The 19,025-nt window shown below is 37.6% G+C and overlaps 2 protein-coding genes across 2 annotated transcripts in view; both read right to left on the minus strand.

Moving 5' to 3' along the window:
* The window catches only part of LOC122745937 (mitochondrial transcription rescue factor 1-like), a 49,033-nt gene extending 44,380 nt beyond the window's left edge, over positions 1–4,653 (minus strand). Inside the window, 1 exon segment of the mRNA XM_043991396.1 lies at positions 4,551–4,653. Within this exon segment, the coding sequence (XP_043847331.1) occupies positions 4,551–4,653 (103 nt within the window).
* SPAG16 (sperm associated antigen 16) overlaps positions 1–19,025 on the minus strand; it is a 1,175,972-nt gene that overhangs the window by 185,600 nt on the left and 971,347 nt on the right. The gene's annotated exons all lie outside the window — the stretch shown is intronic.

A 19,025-nucleotide genomic window follows, 5' to 3' on the forward strand; every position in this document is an offset into this window, starting at 1 on the left:
CTGGGATTTGTAAGACATTTTCTATCACTTGCAGACACACTAGGCTGATTAAATAAATGACTAAGAGGAGAGCAGAAATTTATTTTTGTATGCACTTGTGTTCTATAGATTTCATTGTAATTAAAACTATGCCCATGAAAATCACTTATAAATGCCTATACTCTAGATTTTTCAGTTTTGGTAACATTACTAGAGATCATGTTTATAACTGTGTCACTCTGTCAGATATATGACTTTGGGGCAAAACATAATGCTGGGCAGAGCACCATGCTGTTAATGTGTAGATCTAAGGTTCTGATCATTTTCATTTGGACTCTTGCCCACTGACAGTATACTACAATATTAGGCTGAGATCATACCACAAAAAAATCAAGGTCAAAGAATAAGAGAAGGTAATTTTTTAAAAAATGCCTATTGTTTGAATTAGTAGCAACACATTTCATATTGTTTTGAAGTTTGGCTCTATGATTTCTGAAGCTGCATGCTTCTAGAGCCATTATTGATGATTAGCTTAGATAATTATTTCCCCATAAGTATTTTGGGTATGATTAGTGACTAGTAAAACTAAATCACCTTACCTACCCCCCAGTGTGGGGTAAAACTAGCTAGGATTTACTTATAATTAGAAGCTTCAACAACAGTTTAGGCATTGAGCATTTATTAAAGCATATTAGAAGTTAGTAAAGAGAGAACACATGTCTCTGAAAGAATGGAAAAACCTAGCTCAGATCTATGAGAGAGAGAGAGAGAGAGACAGAGACAGAGACAGAGACAGAGACAGAGACAGAGAAGAGAGAGACAGAGAGAGAGAGAAAGAAAGCTCCCTTTACTGAGCTGGTCACACTATCAAAGAGTGAGAAGCTTCCTCAGTTAGACTGGAAGCTCCCTGTGGGACCAGAAGAGGGGCAGTCCCCACACACAGCTCCAAGTTAATTGACTGGTAGCATTCAAGTCCATTGATTGACATGACTTGAAGGTGGCCCATGAATTATGAGGTAACTTCCAGGACACCAATTCGACCTTAGAAACCTCAGAAAGGTCACCTCATGCTTTCTCGGCAGAGGACCCTGCAGATTAATATTCTCATGCTCCCCACTGTGTTTCATGAAGAAACATGGTTTCCTTACATGAAGCAATAACATTACAGATACTTATGACTAACGAAGTAAAGGGAATGAAAAGGGAGAAAAGAAATTGTGCACTGCATTGACAGAAGCTAAAGGGGGTACTCCCCTTTAGCAGGGGGACATTATAAACAGTGCATGTTATGGGGAAAAGGAAAACAGGAAAATGTCCATTTAAGTCTTTGAATGGCTTATCTCAGATGGTTCTTGGGATATCCTCTAGGTGTAGTTGTGGAGTGAAAGTCTTTCAGGTGTTTCAGATACTGATAATCAGCTAGAAAGTTTCCTACAAAATTGATCTTAAGACAACTTTAAATAGTTCTGACAATAACAAAATCAAACAATGAGAGTTCTCAAAAACATGTCCAAGGAAATTCAGAATCTTTTAGAGACTTTACAATTATTGTCCAATTGTTACACGTGAAACATAAAAAAAGAAAAATGGAAACATTCTCTAAAACTTAATATTACTACAGACCCTTTTATTGAAACATTTTCTAAAATTAATATTACTACAATCCCCACTGCAGAGAATAAATTGAGAAGGCAATTGTGATATTAAGAAAATAATTTTTTATCTTTGTTTCAACACTTTTTGCATCATCTGCCTAATTATCCTCATGACATTATGAGAAATTGAAGAATCTATTATAACTGGTAACGGATGCCATGGCCAAATTGAGCATCATGTTTGTCATGACATCTGAGATAATTATGGGGTTATCATAAAAGTATAGAGGGGAAACTGAGTCAGGCTTAATCAGATTCACACCACTGTGCCACCTAGCTGCCCCTTCACCTAGATGGTCACACTATCAAAGAGTGACAAGCTCCCTCAGTTTGACCAGAAGCTCTCTGTGGGACCAGGAGAGGAGCAGTCCCCCCCCCACACACACACACACAGCTCCAAGCTAATTGGCTGGTAGCATTCAAGCCCATTGATTGACATGACTTGAAGGTGGCCCATGAATTGTGAGGTGACTTCCAGGATGCCAATTCGACCGTAGAAACCTCAGAAAGGTCACCTCATGTTTTCTCTGCAGAGGGCCCTGGAAGAGTAATATTCTCACATAGTGAAATTCTGGAGGTAGAGACTGAAATAAAAAGAAAAAAAAATCTGAAATGTCAGACTTGTTCCATATAAAGGCCATTTTTCAAATCTCCTGTCTATAACACATTACCTACTTCTACTCAATCAACTGAAAAAAGGAGATTGATATAGAAAAGGAATTAGCCAATGTCCTAAATTGAGCGGTCATTTTCTATAGAGCACTGTATTATGGGAAAGTGGCAAGAAATAATCCTTGGCTGAAAGAGGCAGATTCAACAGTAATATCTTGGCCCTACTTTTCTCCTTTTGAAAAATTAGGACCACATGATCTCCAAGGTCTCTTCTATTTCTAAATTCTATTAACTGGGTTCAAGATCTGGCTCTACTGCTTTCTCTCCCCTCCAACTATTATCTTGGATAATATGTCTCCTCTCTTTCACAGCCAAACACATAGAAAAAAGCTGTCTACACTGTTGCCTTTATTTCTTCTCTCTTTTCTCAATCTTTGCAATCTACATCCAGCCTCTTTACTCAATTGAAACTGCTCTCTCCATATAGTTGCCAATGATGGATGGATGGCTGTTCTCAGTTTTCATCTTTCTCATCCTCTCTGAATCATGTGATCCTGTTGATTATGCTTTCTTCTCTTTGAGTCCTTATTACATGACTTTCTCTCAGATCTCTTTCTATTCATCTTAACTTTCTTCTAAGTCTCCTTTATGCATCTATCATTTCTATCAACATCCTAGTTGTGGGTGAACTCCACATCTCTAACCTGGGCCTTCTTATATTTTTTTTTCTATATTCTCTTACTCTGTGACCTCATCAAACCCCATGGGTTTAATTATGATTGGTATTTAGATTACTCCCCAAATCTCTATATTTACCCATAATCTCTCTTCTCAGCTTCATTTCTTCCATTTCTTTTTTACCTATTAGGTGTTTAAAACTGGATGTCCCATCGACTTTTCAAATTCAACCTATTTGAAACGGAACTCATTATCTTTCCCTCTAAACCCATTCATCTTCCTAGCTCCTTTATTTCCTTCTGTATAGAAAACTACCACCCTCCATGTAAAATGGGTTTGCCACCTTTATTTTAGACTTGAGTCCTCACTCTCCCTCAATTCACATACCCCATTAGTTGATAAATCTTCCTGTTTCTACCTCTATGGTTTCTTTCATGTCTAAGTCAACAATCAAGTCAACAATCATCTGGCAAGAGCTTCCTATGAGCCTGTGCAGAGCCCTGGGAATACAAATGCTAGCAGTCCCTGACCCTAAGGAGATTACATTCAAATGGGGAAACTCAAGACATAAAAAACAGAGCTGAAGGGTGGAACAAGAGATGAAGGTGCTTCAGTGGCACTGTGGAGAAGGTAAGGGAGTTAAGGGGAATGGAGGAATGGCGAAATGGATCTCATGATCCCTTCTAATGTATGAAGTTCAGGGGTAGAGTGAGCTGCCACAGTGAAGAGGCCTCTGGGGACATGGTAGAGAAAGTCCAGGACATTTCAGAGTGTCTCCTCTTTTCTACTTTAGGCTCTCATCACCTCTCACTGGACTATTGTAATAGCTTCCTAATTGTGCTCCTTATTTCAAGCTTCTCTATCCTTGACTCTTGTTTCCTAAACTGCAAGTCTTACCATGTCCCTACCCTATTCAAATCCCCATCTCATTCTTCCTCAAAGATCAAATACTGACTCCCCCATTTGTTTTTTAAAGAATTTGCACCTAACCATCTTTCCATCCTTATTATTATATGTTACACCCAATTCTATACTCTACAGTCAAGCCCAACTTGCTTTCATGCTATTATTTATACACAATGCTTAATTTCCCATCTCTGTACCTTTGTCCAGACTATAGCCCATACCTCGAATGCAGTTCTTCATAATAGAGTCCTTCCTACCTCCTAAAACCTCTCCTTTCCTTCAAAACTACCTAAGTAGCATCTTCTATATGAATTTTGCTTGCATGAATTAAAAGATATTTTAGACACCTACTGTGTACCAGGTATTCTGTTACACATTGGTGATGAAAAAGGAAAAGGGAGCCAGTCTTTACTCTCATGGAATTTAAATTCTATGGGGATAAATAATATCTATAAGGGAATGGTGGCCAGGGAAGGGAATTTTGGTTTGGAGAATCATAGGACTCTCCAGAAAACTATTATCTCTTCCCAAAAGTAATTGCAATATTGCTTGTATTACTCTTCCCAGGCAAGAAGGGGAAAGCAGATTGCTTGTGGTGTGGGATATGAGGGCATATGAAGCATGGTATGGAATCAGTTAGACATAGTCCTCAAGGGCAATTGACACTGACTGACCAAATCAGCTCAGCTCCTGAGGTCCATGCGGATTGGATTAACTCACCCTGCGGATGGTTGCATGGTCTCTGATCCAGGGAAGTTGGCTTCATCGGCAGAGTCAGCAGCAAGAAAGGGCAGATGGTGAGATGTCCTAAGATGTTTGCCATGTATGAATGTGAATCATTATCTGGGCAGGATCAGCTAGATAGAGTTTAGCTGATGTCTTTCCTGATCCATATTTCCTCCAACCTCCACTCCCTACCCTCTGCTAGTGATCCACTCCTTCTAACTATATGCCTTAACTCATTTTGCATAAAGTTAGTATATATTTGTTCATTTATATGTATGCTATCTCCCCCAACAGAATGTTAGTTTCTCAAGAATAGGGGTGTTTCATTTTTTATTTCTATCCCCAGGCACAATGCCTGGCACATAGTAGGCATTTAATAAATTCTTGTTGAATGACTGATTACTAGCTGTCTGATTTTGAGGCAAATCAAAACTTCAGCTGTGTATCGATGCAAAAATCTTAGATAAAATATTAGCAAGGAGATTATAGAAATTCTTCCCCAGAATAATATGCTATCACCAGGTGAGATTTATGCCAGGGATGCAAGGCTGGTTCAACATTAGGAAAACTATCAACATAGTCAACCACTTCAATAACAAAACTAATCAAAAGCATATGATTATCTCAATAGATGCAGAGAAGGCTTTTGACAAAATACAATACTCATTTCTATTAAAAATACTAGGACGGGGCAGCTAGGTGGCGCAGTGGATAGAGCACCGGCCCTGGAGTCAGGAGTACCTGAGATCAAATCCAGCCTCAGACACTTAACACTTACTAGCTGTGTGACCCTGGGCAAGTCACTTAACCCCAATTGCCTCACTAAAAAAAAAAAAACAAAAAACAAACAAACAAACAAACAAAAAAATACTAGGAGGCTTCAGGAGGACCTGAGTTCAAATCCAGCCTCAGACACTTAACACTTACTAGCTGTGTGACCCTGGGCAAGTCACTTGACCCCCATTGCCCCGCAAAAAAACAAAACAAAAAACAAAACAAAAATACTAGGAGGCATAGGAATAGGTGGAGCTTTCCTTAAAATAATAAGCAATGTCTACCTAAAACCATCAGCAAACATTATATGTAATGGGGATGAGTTAGAGGCATTCCCAGTGGGTTGGGGAGTGAAACAGGGATGTCCATTATCATCTCTATCATTTAATATTGTGCTAGAAGTTTTGGCTTTGGCAATTGGAGAAGAGAAATGAATTAGAGGAGTTGGAGTGGGCAAGAAGGAAACAAGACTGTCACTCTTTGCAGATGATATGATGATATACTTGGAGAGTCCTATGGAATCAACTAGGGAACCACTTGAAACAATTAACAGCTTTAGCAGGGTTGCAGGATATAAAATGAACCCACTCAGAACATTAGCCTTATACATGACAAGTGGGGCTTGGCAGCAAGGGATATAAGGAGAGATTCCATTTGAAGTGACCGTGGACAATGTAGAATACTTGGGAGTCGACCTGCCAGGACAGGCCTGGGAACTCTATGAACACAGTTGCAAAAGACTTTTCACACAGGTGATATCGGATCTAAACAATTGGAAAGATATCAGTTGCTCAAGGATAGGCTGAACTAATATGGTAAAAATGACAATTCTACCTAAATTGATTTGCTTATTCAGTGCCATACCAATCAGACTACCTAGGAATTTTTTGTAGAGCTGGAGAAAATAATGGCAGAGTTCATCTTGAGGAACAAAAGGTCAAGAGTGTTGAAGAGAAGCACATGGGAAGGTGGGCTAGCTGTGCCAGATCTGAGGCTATACTGTGAAGTGGCAGTAGTTGAAGTTATTTGGTACTGGCTAGGAAATGGAGTGGTGGTGGATCAGTGGAGCGGGTTGGGCTCAGGAGACACAGTAGTGGATGACTGTAGTAATCTGCTGTTTGGGCAACCTGGGGACTCCAGTTTCTGGGATAGGAACTCAGTATTTGACAGGAACTGTTGGGAAAGCCGGAGGGTGGTATGCGGAAACTGTGCATGGACCAGAATCTTATACCATGTACTGGAATGGGGTCAGAATTGGTACATGATTTGGACATAAAGGGTGATACCATGGGTGGATTGGGAGGGGAAGGAATGGTTCACCTCTCAGATCTATGAAGAGGAGAGAAATTTGTGACCAAACAAGATATAGAGAATATTATGGAATGCAAAATGAATGATTTTGATTATATTAAATTGAAGGGTTTTTGTACAAGCTGAAGCAATGCAGCCAGCATTGGAGGGGAAGCATAAAGCTGCAAAACAATTATTACAGCCAGTGTTTCTGATAAATGCTTCATTTCTAAAATACATACAGAGCTAAACCAAATTTATAAGAACACAAGTCATTCCACAGTTGAAAAATGGTCTAAGGATATGAACAGGCAGTTTTTGGATGAAGAGATCAAAGCTTTCTATTGTCATATGAAAAATGCTCTATATCACTATTGATTAGAAAAATGCAAATTATATATATTTATATATATATATATATATATATCCCAGGTCAATAAGTAAAGGAGAAAAGGAGCCTCTGAGCTAAAATCTGTGAGGGATCAGGTTTTATTGCTTGGGAATTAATTAGACCACAAAGGTGAAACCAATTAGGGAAATAAGGAAGTAGAAATGCAGATAGATAGTCTTAACACTAAGCTTAGGGTTTTCTGTCATTAACTCACCAACCCAGTCAGTCTGCAGTAACTCAGCAGTAGCCAAAAACAGAGCATGAAATACGTGCTCTGCCAGGTCCCCGAATGCCACCAGCCTGAACTCCCTGTGCACACCACAGCTAAGTCAACAGCCAGAGAGAGGAAACTTCCGTCCCCATTGTCACTTTTGAGTTGGCTTTCTAGAAGTTCATCGCATTTTCCTCCCCAAAAGGGGAGGTCCTTCAGAAGCCACTCAGTAGCATGCACAAACTTTCGATATTAATCTTTACCACAAATAATTTTTTACTACATGGGTAATGGCTGAACAAGTTGTGGTATATGAATGTAATGGAATACTGTTGTGCAATAAGAAACGATGAGCAGACGATTTCAGAAAAAACATGGAAAGACTTAAGTGGACTGATGCTGAGTGAAGTGAGCAGAACCAGAAGAACATTGCACACAGTAACAGCAACATCGTGTGATGATCAACTCTGATAGACTTGGCTCTTCTCAGCAGTACAATTATTCAAGACAATTCCAAAGAACTCATGATAGAAAATGTTCTCCATACCCAGAAAAAAGAACTATAGATTCTGAATGCAGACTGAACCATACTGTTTCTACTTTTTTGGCTGTTTTTTTTTTCTTTTTTGAAATTTTTCCCTTGTGTTCTGATTTTTCTTTCACAATATGACTAATGCAGAAATATGTTTAATGTGATTGTACATATGTAATTTATATCAGATTGCTTTCTGTTTTAGGGATGGGGGAGGGAAGGGAGGGAAAGAGAAAAATTTGGAACTAAAAATCTTATGAAAACAAATGTTGAAAACTATTTTTACATGTAACTGGAAAATAATAAAATACTTTTATGGTTAAAAAAATTGTATGAGCCTCAGTTTCTTCATCTGTAATATGGAGAAAAGTCATTTCAGTTCAATAAACATTTATTGTATCTAATATACTAAAAGCACTGGGTTATGTACTAGAGATACAATGACCAAAATAAAATAGTCTCTGCCCTCAAGGAGCCTATATCCTATGGGAAGGATACAACATATATACAAGTAAATAGATAGAAAGTATAGGGGCCAGCTAGGTGGTGCAGTGGATAAAGCACTGGCACTGGATTCAGGAGGACCTGAGTTCAAATACGGCCTCAGACACTTGACACTTACTAGCAGTGTGACCCTGGGCAAGTCACTTACCCATCAATGTCCTGAAAAAAAAAGAAAAAAAAAGTATATACAATGTAATGCAAAGTAATTTCAAGGAAAGAGTGGTAATAACAGATTAGGAATAGCACCACATAAGAGGGAGTACTGGAACTGTATATTAAATTAAAATATGAATTCTATGAGTCAGAAGTTGACAAAGAATTGAATAATGGACTACCTACTTCACAAAGTTATTGTTTGAAAAGTACTTTGTAAAACCTCAAGTGATATATTAATGTAGTATTATTATTATTATAAACTATACATTTTAGACTTTTTAGAAATAAATACATGTGAATAATATCACTGTGTTGTGGTCAAATGATTTTTTTGAGAGTGAAGGTGCTTCTTGATTATAATTTTAATGATAACCACTGATGGCAGGATTCTCTTCTTTGAGCTTTGGTACCACTTTAAGATAACATATCTTTTGGTTCTATGACTACAGTCGATTTGATTAAAACTCATTTATCACTATAAATATACTGAAATATTTCAAGCCATTGAATCAGATTTTCATGCTCTAGCAAACATTCTACATCTCTGAACACCTACCCATCTAGCTCATAAATTTGGGTGACAGGCTGCACATTCTATAGAGACTGTCACTATGCATGTTTTCTATTAATTCCAAATATATTTATCCTGTGGAAGTTTGAATTTTTATGTTCTGATCTGGTATTTCAATAAATAAGTGGTCCATAAGATAAAATTTTCTTACATCTTTTAAATGAGAGGAAAGGGTTATCTTTTGTCAAAAGTAGACAAATAAATCTTTTGGCCCCTATGAAAAGATTGATAAAATATTAAGTTCTTAGACTTATAGAATTAAAGAATTTCAAAATCTGAAGGGACCCCAGTGACATTTTAGTTTCTAGTCAACCTTGTACTTGAAAAAGAACTTTTTGGGGCAGCTAGGTGGTGCAGTGGATAGAGCACCGGCCCTGGAATCAGGAGTACCTGAGTTCAAATACGGCCTCAGACGCTTGACACTTACTAGCTGTGTGACCCTGGGCAAGTCACTTAACCCCAATTGCCAAAGGAAAGGAAAGGAAAGGAAAGGAAAGGAAAGGAAAGGAAAGGAAAGGAAAGGAAAGGAAAGGAAAGGAAAGGAAAGGAAAGGAAAGGAAAGGAAAGGAAAGGAAAGGAAAGGAAAGGAAAGGAAAGGAAAGGAAAGGAAAGGAAAGGAAAGGAAAGGAAAGGAAAGGAAAGGAAACTTTTTTTTTTCCCCTGGAAGAGACCTGAAAAATAGTCACCATGTTTAGCTTGAATAAGGCAGAATCCACTGCTCCCTGAGGAAACTCCCTGTACTTTTGGACATTTCAACATTAGGAAGGGTTTTTTTTTCCTTCCTCCAATTCTAAACTTCCCTTTTTGACACTTCTTACCACTGCCTTTTAGTTCACACCTTGAGACTTAGCAGAACAAGTCATTGTAATCTCTCTTTCACAGGGTAGCCCTTCAAATACATGAAGGCTAGTATCATGGATCCCCAAGAATTTTCTTCTCCAGGCTAAACATTGCTAATTCCTTCAACTGGACCCTCTACAGTATGAACTGAAGGGTCTTTACAATCCTGGTGGTTCTTTTCTGAACACACTCTGGATTATCAATCAATGCCCTTGCCAAAATGTGATTAACAGAAATGAGTGTAACACTCTAGTGACCTCGAGTATTTTCTAAATAGAAAATCTATGTGTTTTCAAGTCATGGAGGCTCTCAGTGAAGCTACATGTTTTAAATTTATTTTTTAACAATGGTAAATTTTAAAATGCTATGTAATGTTCACCAGTTTATACTTTACATTTTCACTTCCTTAAAATGGTAACCATAGAATGAAAGAAGAGAAAAGAAGGGAATGCTTCTATCTAACATTGCATATGGAATTCTTAATAGATAGAATTTAGAAGTTAGTTACTGGAGATAGATCATGTGGGAAAATCATTATAAACCATTCTAATGTTAAAACAGAAAGAAAATTGGACAGTAGGTCAGGAATCCCTGCTTTCAGGATCTAGTCTGTCTTTCTGTTTTTAGAAACTTATCCATTTCCAAATAACTTCAGTGGGATAGAGTAGGATAGGAACAGTATTACATAATCTGGAGAGGGACTTCATCTGAAATATGTGTGTGCATGCATATATACATATACATATACATATACATATACATATACATATATATAAATATAAACATATGTATATACACATCACACTTCCAAAGATCTTGGAATTCCCTAAATATAAAAGAGAGTTGTTTTTTTTTTAATCCAATGCAAAATCCCTTCTTTGTTAAGAACAAATGAATTAGGGGACAGCTAGGTGGTGTAGGTGGCCCTGGATTCAGGAGGACCTGAGTTCAAATCTGGCCTCAGACACTTAACACTTACTAGCTGTGTGACCCTGGGCAAGTCACTTAACCCTCATTGCCTGGGGGGGGTAGGGGGAGACAATTTTTAAAAAATGAATTAGCAAAGAAAAATTCCAAGATTACTTATTTCACCTTAGTCTGGAATAATAAATTAATCATTTGGTTTTTTATGGCACTAGGATAGAATTTTTGATATAGACATAAATTTTCCTATGCTTTTCATTTTTTGTTCTCCCAATGTACAAATCACACCTCTTTCCTTCTTCATGACCCTCCTCTACTTCCAAAGCTGCCTCAAAATTCACGAACCTCCTTAAGCCTATATCAATGAACTCCACCAGCATATGAAAACACCATTTGTTTTTCTTTTTCCTCACAACAAACCGAAGGAATAAGCAGGTTAAAAATTAGCTCCATTTTAGAGATGAGAAAACTGAGATTTAGAGCATTAAGTGAGTTACCCATGGTCACACAACTAGTAAATATCCAGGGCAGACTGCATTTCATCCCATGCCTGCTCATTTTGTGCTACCTTAATTCATGTTCTTCCAAAAATTCACCAGAGCAGGTCAACATGATGGAGGCTTGACTCATTTTCTGTTTATGGACTCTGGTGAAGTTCTCTGGCTGTCTAGCAGGTCAGGGAAGGAAATATGAGTGTACCTCACTCTTGCTCTATGAACACTAGAGAGTCTTTTTTGTAAAGAATTAATTGTTATTTGAGGTTTTTATGCCTTGGTGCGCACTGGCCTGGGGCTCCACCTCACGGTGCTCCACACACTGGTTGTAGCCATTGCCGTCATCACCACTCCCTGAAGCCTACATGGGCCTGGCAAAATTATAATGATTGGAAGCCTAGTGAGGGCAGTCATGTGACTGTCAGAGAGGCCATCCAATTGGCTGGGGGCTGTGTGGAGTGTGCGGGGAGGAAGGAAGCTTTTTTTTTTTTTGTCATTTCTGGCTGGAAGATGGAAAGTGACAGAAGTTCTGCTGTGTATTCTCAGCTGATTCCTGGGTAGTGGCATTTTTCGGGTTGTATAATTTCCCTTTCCCCATTTTATTTCCTTTCCCTTAATCCTACTGATCCTGTTTGTGTTTGTGTTTGTGTTTGTGTTTTTGTTTTTAAGTTTGTTCTTGTTAAAATAAATCCTGTTATGTTTTGAGGGGGGCTGCCGGTCTCCTTCCTTGCCCCAATATTACAGCAAGCCGCTTAGCTAAGACTCCCCAACTAAAAATTGGTCCCCACAGTTTTGTTATATAAGAGCTTGATGCTGTCTTTTACTTCTATTCTTCTTCAGGGTTCCTCATTGGTTATGTATCGCAGTTTCATCACTTTTACCATGTGCCTTTCCATTACCCTCTGGTTCATACCTGTTTTTAGGTGTTCAGAAGCAGAAGGATTCCGGTTCTCATTACCATATGACATCAGTAAAGTGTTTGCATTGAAAAAAATATATTGCAGTTCTTTTGTTGGATAGGAATAAAAGTACAGAATTCCAATCAAAGAAGAGAGATTTGTATTTCATGTAAAGAGGTGTTTTGGTGAAGAACAAGAGCATAGGCCTTCCCTCGGGATTATGTTTTTGTAGGTTAAATACTTAAGGATATGGGCTTTTAGGAAAAGGAAGCCTATGACCTCAACTCAACATAATCAAAGTTATCTAGTATTTAATTTATGCAGTATCTACATTAATATTACCTAATTAATAAAGGCTATAATATTAATTTAACAAAAAGAAAAAAATCTTCAGCAGTGGATTAATTTTTCTGATTAAAATGTAATTACACTCTTACAGACCATCTCAACTTGGCTCAATTACTAATGGAAATACATTAACACTGGACAGTATAATTCTTGTGTCAAATTATAAGATAGCCCTGTGATTATTTGTAATACTTTAAAGTAATCCACAAGATGACATGGATTATTCAAACATAGTAAACTCAAGCATAGTAAATAGAAAACATCATCTAGGAACATCTTCTAGGAGGGTGCAATAAGGAATATACACTATACTGGTCATTAGAGAATGCTAAAGGTTACATGGGGGAGGGGGGAGGAGACTGTAAGTCTTCTGCATAATGTGATTGTAGGGCTTTTCCTTATGTCTCTTGAACTTCATATAAGCCACAGACTGGAAACAATTTTAATACACACATATATATGTAGATAGATATAGATACACAGTATATACATATATACACACATGCACATGCATGCATACACACATATATGTATATGTATATATATATATATATATATCATTCAACAATTATTTATCATGTAAAGAGTCCATATATTTGATGATAGAAATCTGAAGATAGAATATGGTCTCTTTCCTCAAGGACTATATAATTTAGTGTGAGGAGATATAACAAATACTCAAATATTTATAGAGCAGAGTAGAAAAGACAAATGGGGGATCATGGAAGGGTTTCATGGAGGGGATAGCATTTCAGATGGGCCTTGAAGTATGATAGGATTTCAACAAGTAGAGATGGGGGCAAATAAGAATATTCCAGAAGGTAGGAATAATATGAAAAAAAAAGAAGTATAGAGGTAAAAGAATATACCATATGTATAGGAGACAGCAAAAGTCCAGTTTGTCTGAAACATAGAGCACATAGTCAAGAATATAATCGTAACATTGGAAAGCTAGGGTGATAATAGATTAAATATTATAATTTCAAAGATAAATGCTATCTACATGAAGATAGAATCCTACTTGTTCTAGTTGAGAGCTGTTATCTTTAAACAAGAAATATGTTCCATCTGATATTAAAACTGTTGCTAAAACATGATGAAGACTCATTTTAAACAAATTTCTTTATGTAAAATAAGTACTTTTTCAGAATTCTATCAGGTTATTTTTAAAAAAGTAAATGAGATGCCATCTATGAATCTCTAATATAATGCATAGATATGTACAAAGATGTAGAAATAGAAGAACAATACCTTTGCTTTCAGTTTTTGAAGCAGAATAATAATGATTTTGCTCAAAATTTTCTTTTGAATACACAGAACTACAAATGTTATGCTCATTTGATCCATCTTTCTATCTGTCTGTCTCTATTTCTCTCCTTATTCTCTCTGTTACACACAGACACCTAGAAATATGCATATTCGCTCTTACAACCCAGCTGGTTGTGTGTAAAGAAAATTAGATGAAATAAGCATATTACTAACAAGGGGATTATGAAACCACAAAACAAAATTATATTACAAATACTGCCATTGGATTTAGGAGATGACAAAAGTTGATTCAGCAAAACATTGGTCCCTAGACTACTTCTGTATTTAAAGTAGATGAAAGAGATAAATATGCTTTGCAAATTTATTCCCCCACCCCCACACCCCTTTTCCAGGAGGATTATACAAGTTAAACATTTAAACAAATCTCTTATTAACATTTTAAAGGAATCAAGGGCATCTTCAGAAATTTGGTAATATGGAATGAATTTTGAAAAACATCTCATAGCTCTGTTGCTGGGTATATGCTACTTACAGGAGCCTAAGTAAAACGTAAACTAATTACAACTTTTGCTTTTCAGTATCATGGATCAAACTAATCCCCCCCCCCCCCCCCCCCGCCGTCGTCATCCGTCCCTCTCTCCCTCCCCACCTCGCATATTTACTAATTTTCAGTTTTCACCAGGTCCCCTGTGGAAGACTTGGTTGGTATTGCTCCCTGTAATAGAGTCAATGAAATGCAACACAATGTGGCTGTTTTTTTCTAGAAGTATGTTCTGATATCGGGGGTGAGGGATAGGGGAGGAAATCTAGGGCTACAATTCCTAAACGGTATTGCTCAAAACTTATAAAATGTTTCTGCTCTTCTGCCATCCATTTAATAATCCAGGTTGACTTGCTGGGTTCCCCCCGTCCCCGCCTCCCCCCCTCCAGTGTTTCTGAAATTACCTGTCCTATCACAAAATAAGCACCAAGGAGAGATGTTATTAAATGTTAGTGATTGAAAATACTCACTCTTCAGACCAGAAGGAATAGGGGGTGCATTATAGACTCAAAGAAGAGAAGGGAACAATTGGTGGAATCACTTGGCAAGCTGATGCATGTAAATAGCTTCATGCTACACTGAAGAAAGCAGCAAACTTTTTAACAGCTGGTCATTTCTGACTTCATAGTTGTATCCTTGGCCTCCCCGTGGCTTTATTCTGAGCCCTGGAGACCCCAGGGCAATCTGAAGATCAAAACTAGGTCAGACATGTCCCCCTCTCTCCACTCAGCCATCACTCTAGTATTGGCTCTCACCTCATGAAAGGCTATTTGCAATAGCCTTCTGGTGGATGCCTCATGCATCTCCATTCTGATCTAGCTTCCAATAAGCTACAAAAGAAATGTTTCTAATCCTCAGTTTGACCTTGTTGCCATCCTCAATAAACACCAGTGACTCCAAATTAAATGTAATATTTGTTGTGGCATTTAAAGCCCTTGTCACCTGGGTCCCTTCCTACCTTTCCAGTCTTCTTCTTTGTTTCCCTCCATTAGCACTGCCCTTCTTGCTGTGCCTAGTACATATCACTCCATCTCCCTATGCTGCCTTTGCACAGACTGTATCTCATGGCTAGGATCCCTTTCTTCCTCACTTCTGCCTACTGGCTTATGTGGCTCCCATCAAGACTCCGTGCAAGTCCCATGTTCTGCAGGAAGCCTTTCTCAGGGTGTCTCCTCTCCTCTCCATTCCCTTGCTCCACAATGGTGCTTTCTCTGTGAGATGACCTTTTACCTGCTCGGTGTATATCATAGTGCATACACAGTTTGCACGTTTTCTCCCTCCTTAGAAAGTGAGTTATTTGAGAACAAGGACCATGGATTTGTCTTTCATTGTAACCCCCCGACTTGGCACAATGCCTGGCACATAGAAAGCACTGAATAAATGCTACAGGACCCAAAATACAGCTAGTTTGTAAAGCTCAGATTTAGCCCTCAGTAGACTAATGTCGGAATTTATAACTATTTTTCTTCCTTTCTGCTTTTGTGGTCTCAGTGCAAGTCTTCACAGGCCTTAAAGGAAAGAGAGCACAAAATCTAGTCCTTTTAATTAAGTAAAAAATACTTCAAAACAAAATTTTAAATTTTAAAATAAAAGATGTTAAATATGAGGTCTCGATGTGAAATGTCTGATTTCTTGATCTCAGCTGTGGAAATGTATATTTTTTCCTACTTTGTTTTGCTTTAATGTCCAGTTGAGCTAATGACATGTTATAGACTAACATAACCCTAATCAAAAACATGAAACAATCAGGGGGAAAAACCCCAAATGTTTTACATACAGTATAAGATTTAAAATAAATGGCATTCTTTTTTTCCAGGGCAATGAGGGTTAAGTGACTTGCCCAGGGTCACACAGCAAGTAAGTGTCAAGTGTCTGAGGCTAGATTTGAACTGAGGTCCTCCTGAATCCAGGACCCATGCTTTATCTACTGCACCACAAAGCTGCCAAGTAAATGGCATTATTAAACTGTCAATGTTATATCAATTCCATTACTAATTACTCCTTATGAGTAGTTTGAATGAACCCATCTTTAATACCTATGAGAGCAGTGGGCAGAGACTCCTAAAGGCCCACAAGCTGGATTCCTTTGTTCACTTGGCATGCTAGGGGGTACTAATTGCCAAGGAGGAAAAGCTCCCTGCTTCCTCTACTGGATTCTCTCCAGCCAAGTACAACATCTGGAATGGCTAATGGGTAAGTAGTAGGTGTAGAAATATATTTCATCGATAACCAGTTTTGACCTGCTTCTTCTTCCCTGTCTAGCATTCCTCTAACTACTGATATTAATGTTCTGTGTTGTTTCCTTTTTAGTTTGCATGACTTAGATATCCATGGGAGATATGGTATATATGTGTATGCATGTATTCAAAAACATGTGTGTGTGTATATATATATGTGTGTGTGTGTGTGTGTGTGTGTACACACCTATATTCAAAGAGTAAAATAAAACAAAAATTGTCCTCTTTCTCTTAAGAAGGAAAGGGAGGGCAGCGAGGTGGCACAGTGGATAAAATACTGGTCCTAGATTCAGGAGGAGCTGAGTTCAAATCCAGCCTCAGACACTTGACACTTACTAGCTGTGTGACCTTGGACAAGTCACTTAACCCTCATTGCCCCGGGGGGAAAAAGAAGGAAGGAAAGACTCACTCATTTAACTGACACTGAACTCTCTAGAACTATCAATGACATCTTAATTGCTCAATCTGATGGCCTTTTCTTGGTGACCGAATCCTTTTTGACTTCTCTGCTTTTTTGACACGAGTCCTGGCTTCTTTCTCCCCCTTCAGGTTAATAACATTACTCCCTCTCGATTCTCCGTTTTGATCTCTCTCTGCCATCTCCTTTGCTGGATCATCAGCCATGTACAATTCTCATAACAGTAGGTGTTCCCCAAGGTTTTGTCCTGGTTCATCTTCTCTTCTTTCTCCCCAGGAGTTCTTAAACTTTTTTTTTTATGTCATTGCTCCCTTTGGAAAGTCTACTACAGCCTATAGACCCCTTCTCAGAATAATGCTTTTAAATGCACAAAATGAAGTGCAAAAACCTATTATACTGTAATGTGGTGATTGAAATATTACAAAATAAGAATAAATTCACAGACCTCAGGTTTTTTTAAAAGCTCTGTGTTTGTACCCCTTTATAGAGTTTTCATGGATTCTGCTGGGACCTGAAAGATAATTACAGATATAATCCAACACTCTTATTTTACAGATAAGGAAATTAAGGCCCACATAAATTAATTGCTCAAGATAATACAAGTAGTAAGTAGCAAAGCTAGAATTTGAACCCTAGAAACTCTGACTTTAAATGGTGGACTTAATTTTTCACCACAATATGCTTCTTCCTAAGTGCCTGCTGCACGTCTCTACCTCCATGTCCTTTAAGCATTTGAAATTCAGCTGGTTTCAAATTGGACTCATTATCTTCCCCCACAAACTCAGCCCTCTCAAACTTTCTTGTCTGTTTAGAAGATCACCATCATTTCCATCATCCAGGTTCATAATCTCAGAGTCCTTTATGATTTATTCTCCCTCACCCCTTTATAAAAGTCTTATTGATCTCAAATTTACAAAATTACCCCTTTCCCATGCCCTAACTTGAAGGTACTCAAAGGTGTTGCCCTTGGCTTTCTTCTATTCTCTATTTATCCTCTCAGTGTTCTCATTAACTCCTGTGGATTCAGTTACCATTTCTATGCAGATGACTCCCAACTCCTGATGTCTAGTCATCAATTGTTTAATGGACAAAGTCTCCCTAGACTTATAAATCTCTTACTATCATTGGCCAAACCACTATAATAAAAACAATAATTCAGTTCTAATTTATTTTTTTCAATGCCATAAAAAACTATCCAAGCATTATTTTATAGAGCTAGAAAAATAATTTAAAGAATTCATCTAGAAGAGTAAACATCAAGAATATCAAGGGGACTTATGAAAAAAAGTGAAAGAAAGTGATTTAGTACCATCAGATTTCAAACTATGTTAACAAGCAGAAATCATAAAAACAATCTGATATTGGGTAAGAAATAGAGTAGTTGATCAGTGGAATAGAGTAGGCACATAATATACAGGAGGGAATGACTGCAGTAGTCTAATGTTTGATAAACTCAAAGATCTAAACTTTTTGGACAAGAACTCACTATTTGAAAAGAGCTCTTGGGAAAATTAGAAAAGCAGTCTGGCAGAAACTAGGTATAGAACAACTTACACCCTATACAAAGATAAGGTCAAAATGGGTAAATAATTTAGTCTTAAAGGTTGATGCTGTGAACAAATTAAGGGAATATGGAAAAAAAATAACTTGTCACACCAATGGATAAAGGAAGAGTTTATGGCCAAACAAGAGATAGAGAGGAGCATGGGAGGTAAAACACATAAGTTTTTATTATATTAAATTAACACATTTTTGTGCAATTAAAACCAATGTAGCTGGAAGGAAAGAAAGAAACTGGGGGAAATTTTTTTTTACTGGAAGTTTCTCTGATAAATGTCTTAGTTCTCAAATATAGGAAACTGAGCCAAATTTATAACAAAATTAAGAGCTATTCCTTAATTGATAAATGGTTAAGGGATATAAACAGACAGTTTTCAAAAGAAATTAAAACTAGCAATAGTCATATGGAAAAATGCTTTAAATGACTAATAGAGAATGTGGAAAAATAGCCCCATTAATGCACTGTTTTTGGAGTTGTGAATTGATCCAACCATTCTGGAGAACAATTTG

The sequence above is a fragment of the Dromiciops gliroides genome, chromosome 3 (genome assembly GCF_019393635.1).
Source record: "Dromiciops gliroides isolate mDroGli1 chromosome 3, mDroGli1.pri, whole genome shotgun sequence".
Lineage (NCBI taxonomy): Eukaryota > Metazoa > Chordata > Mammalia > Microbiotheria > Microbiotheriidae > Dromiciops > Dromiciops gliroides.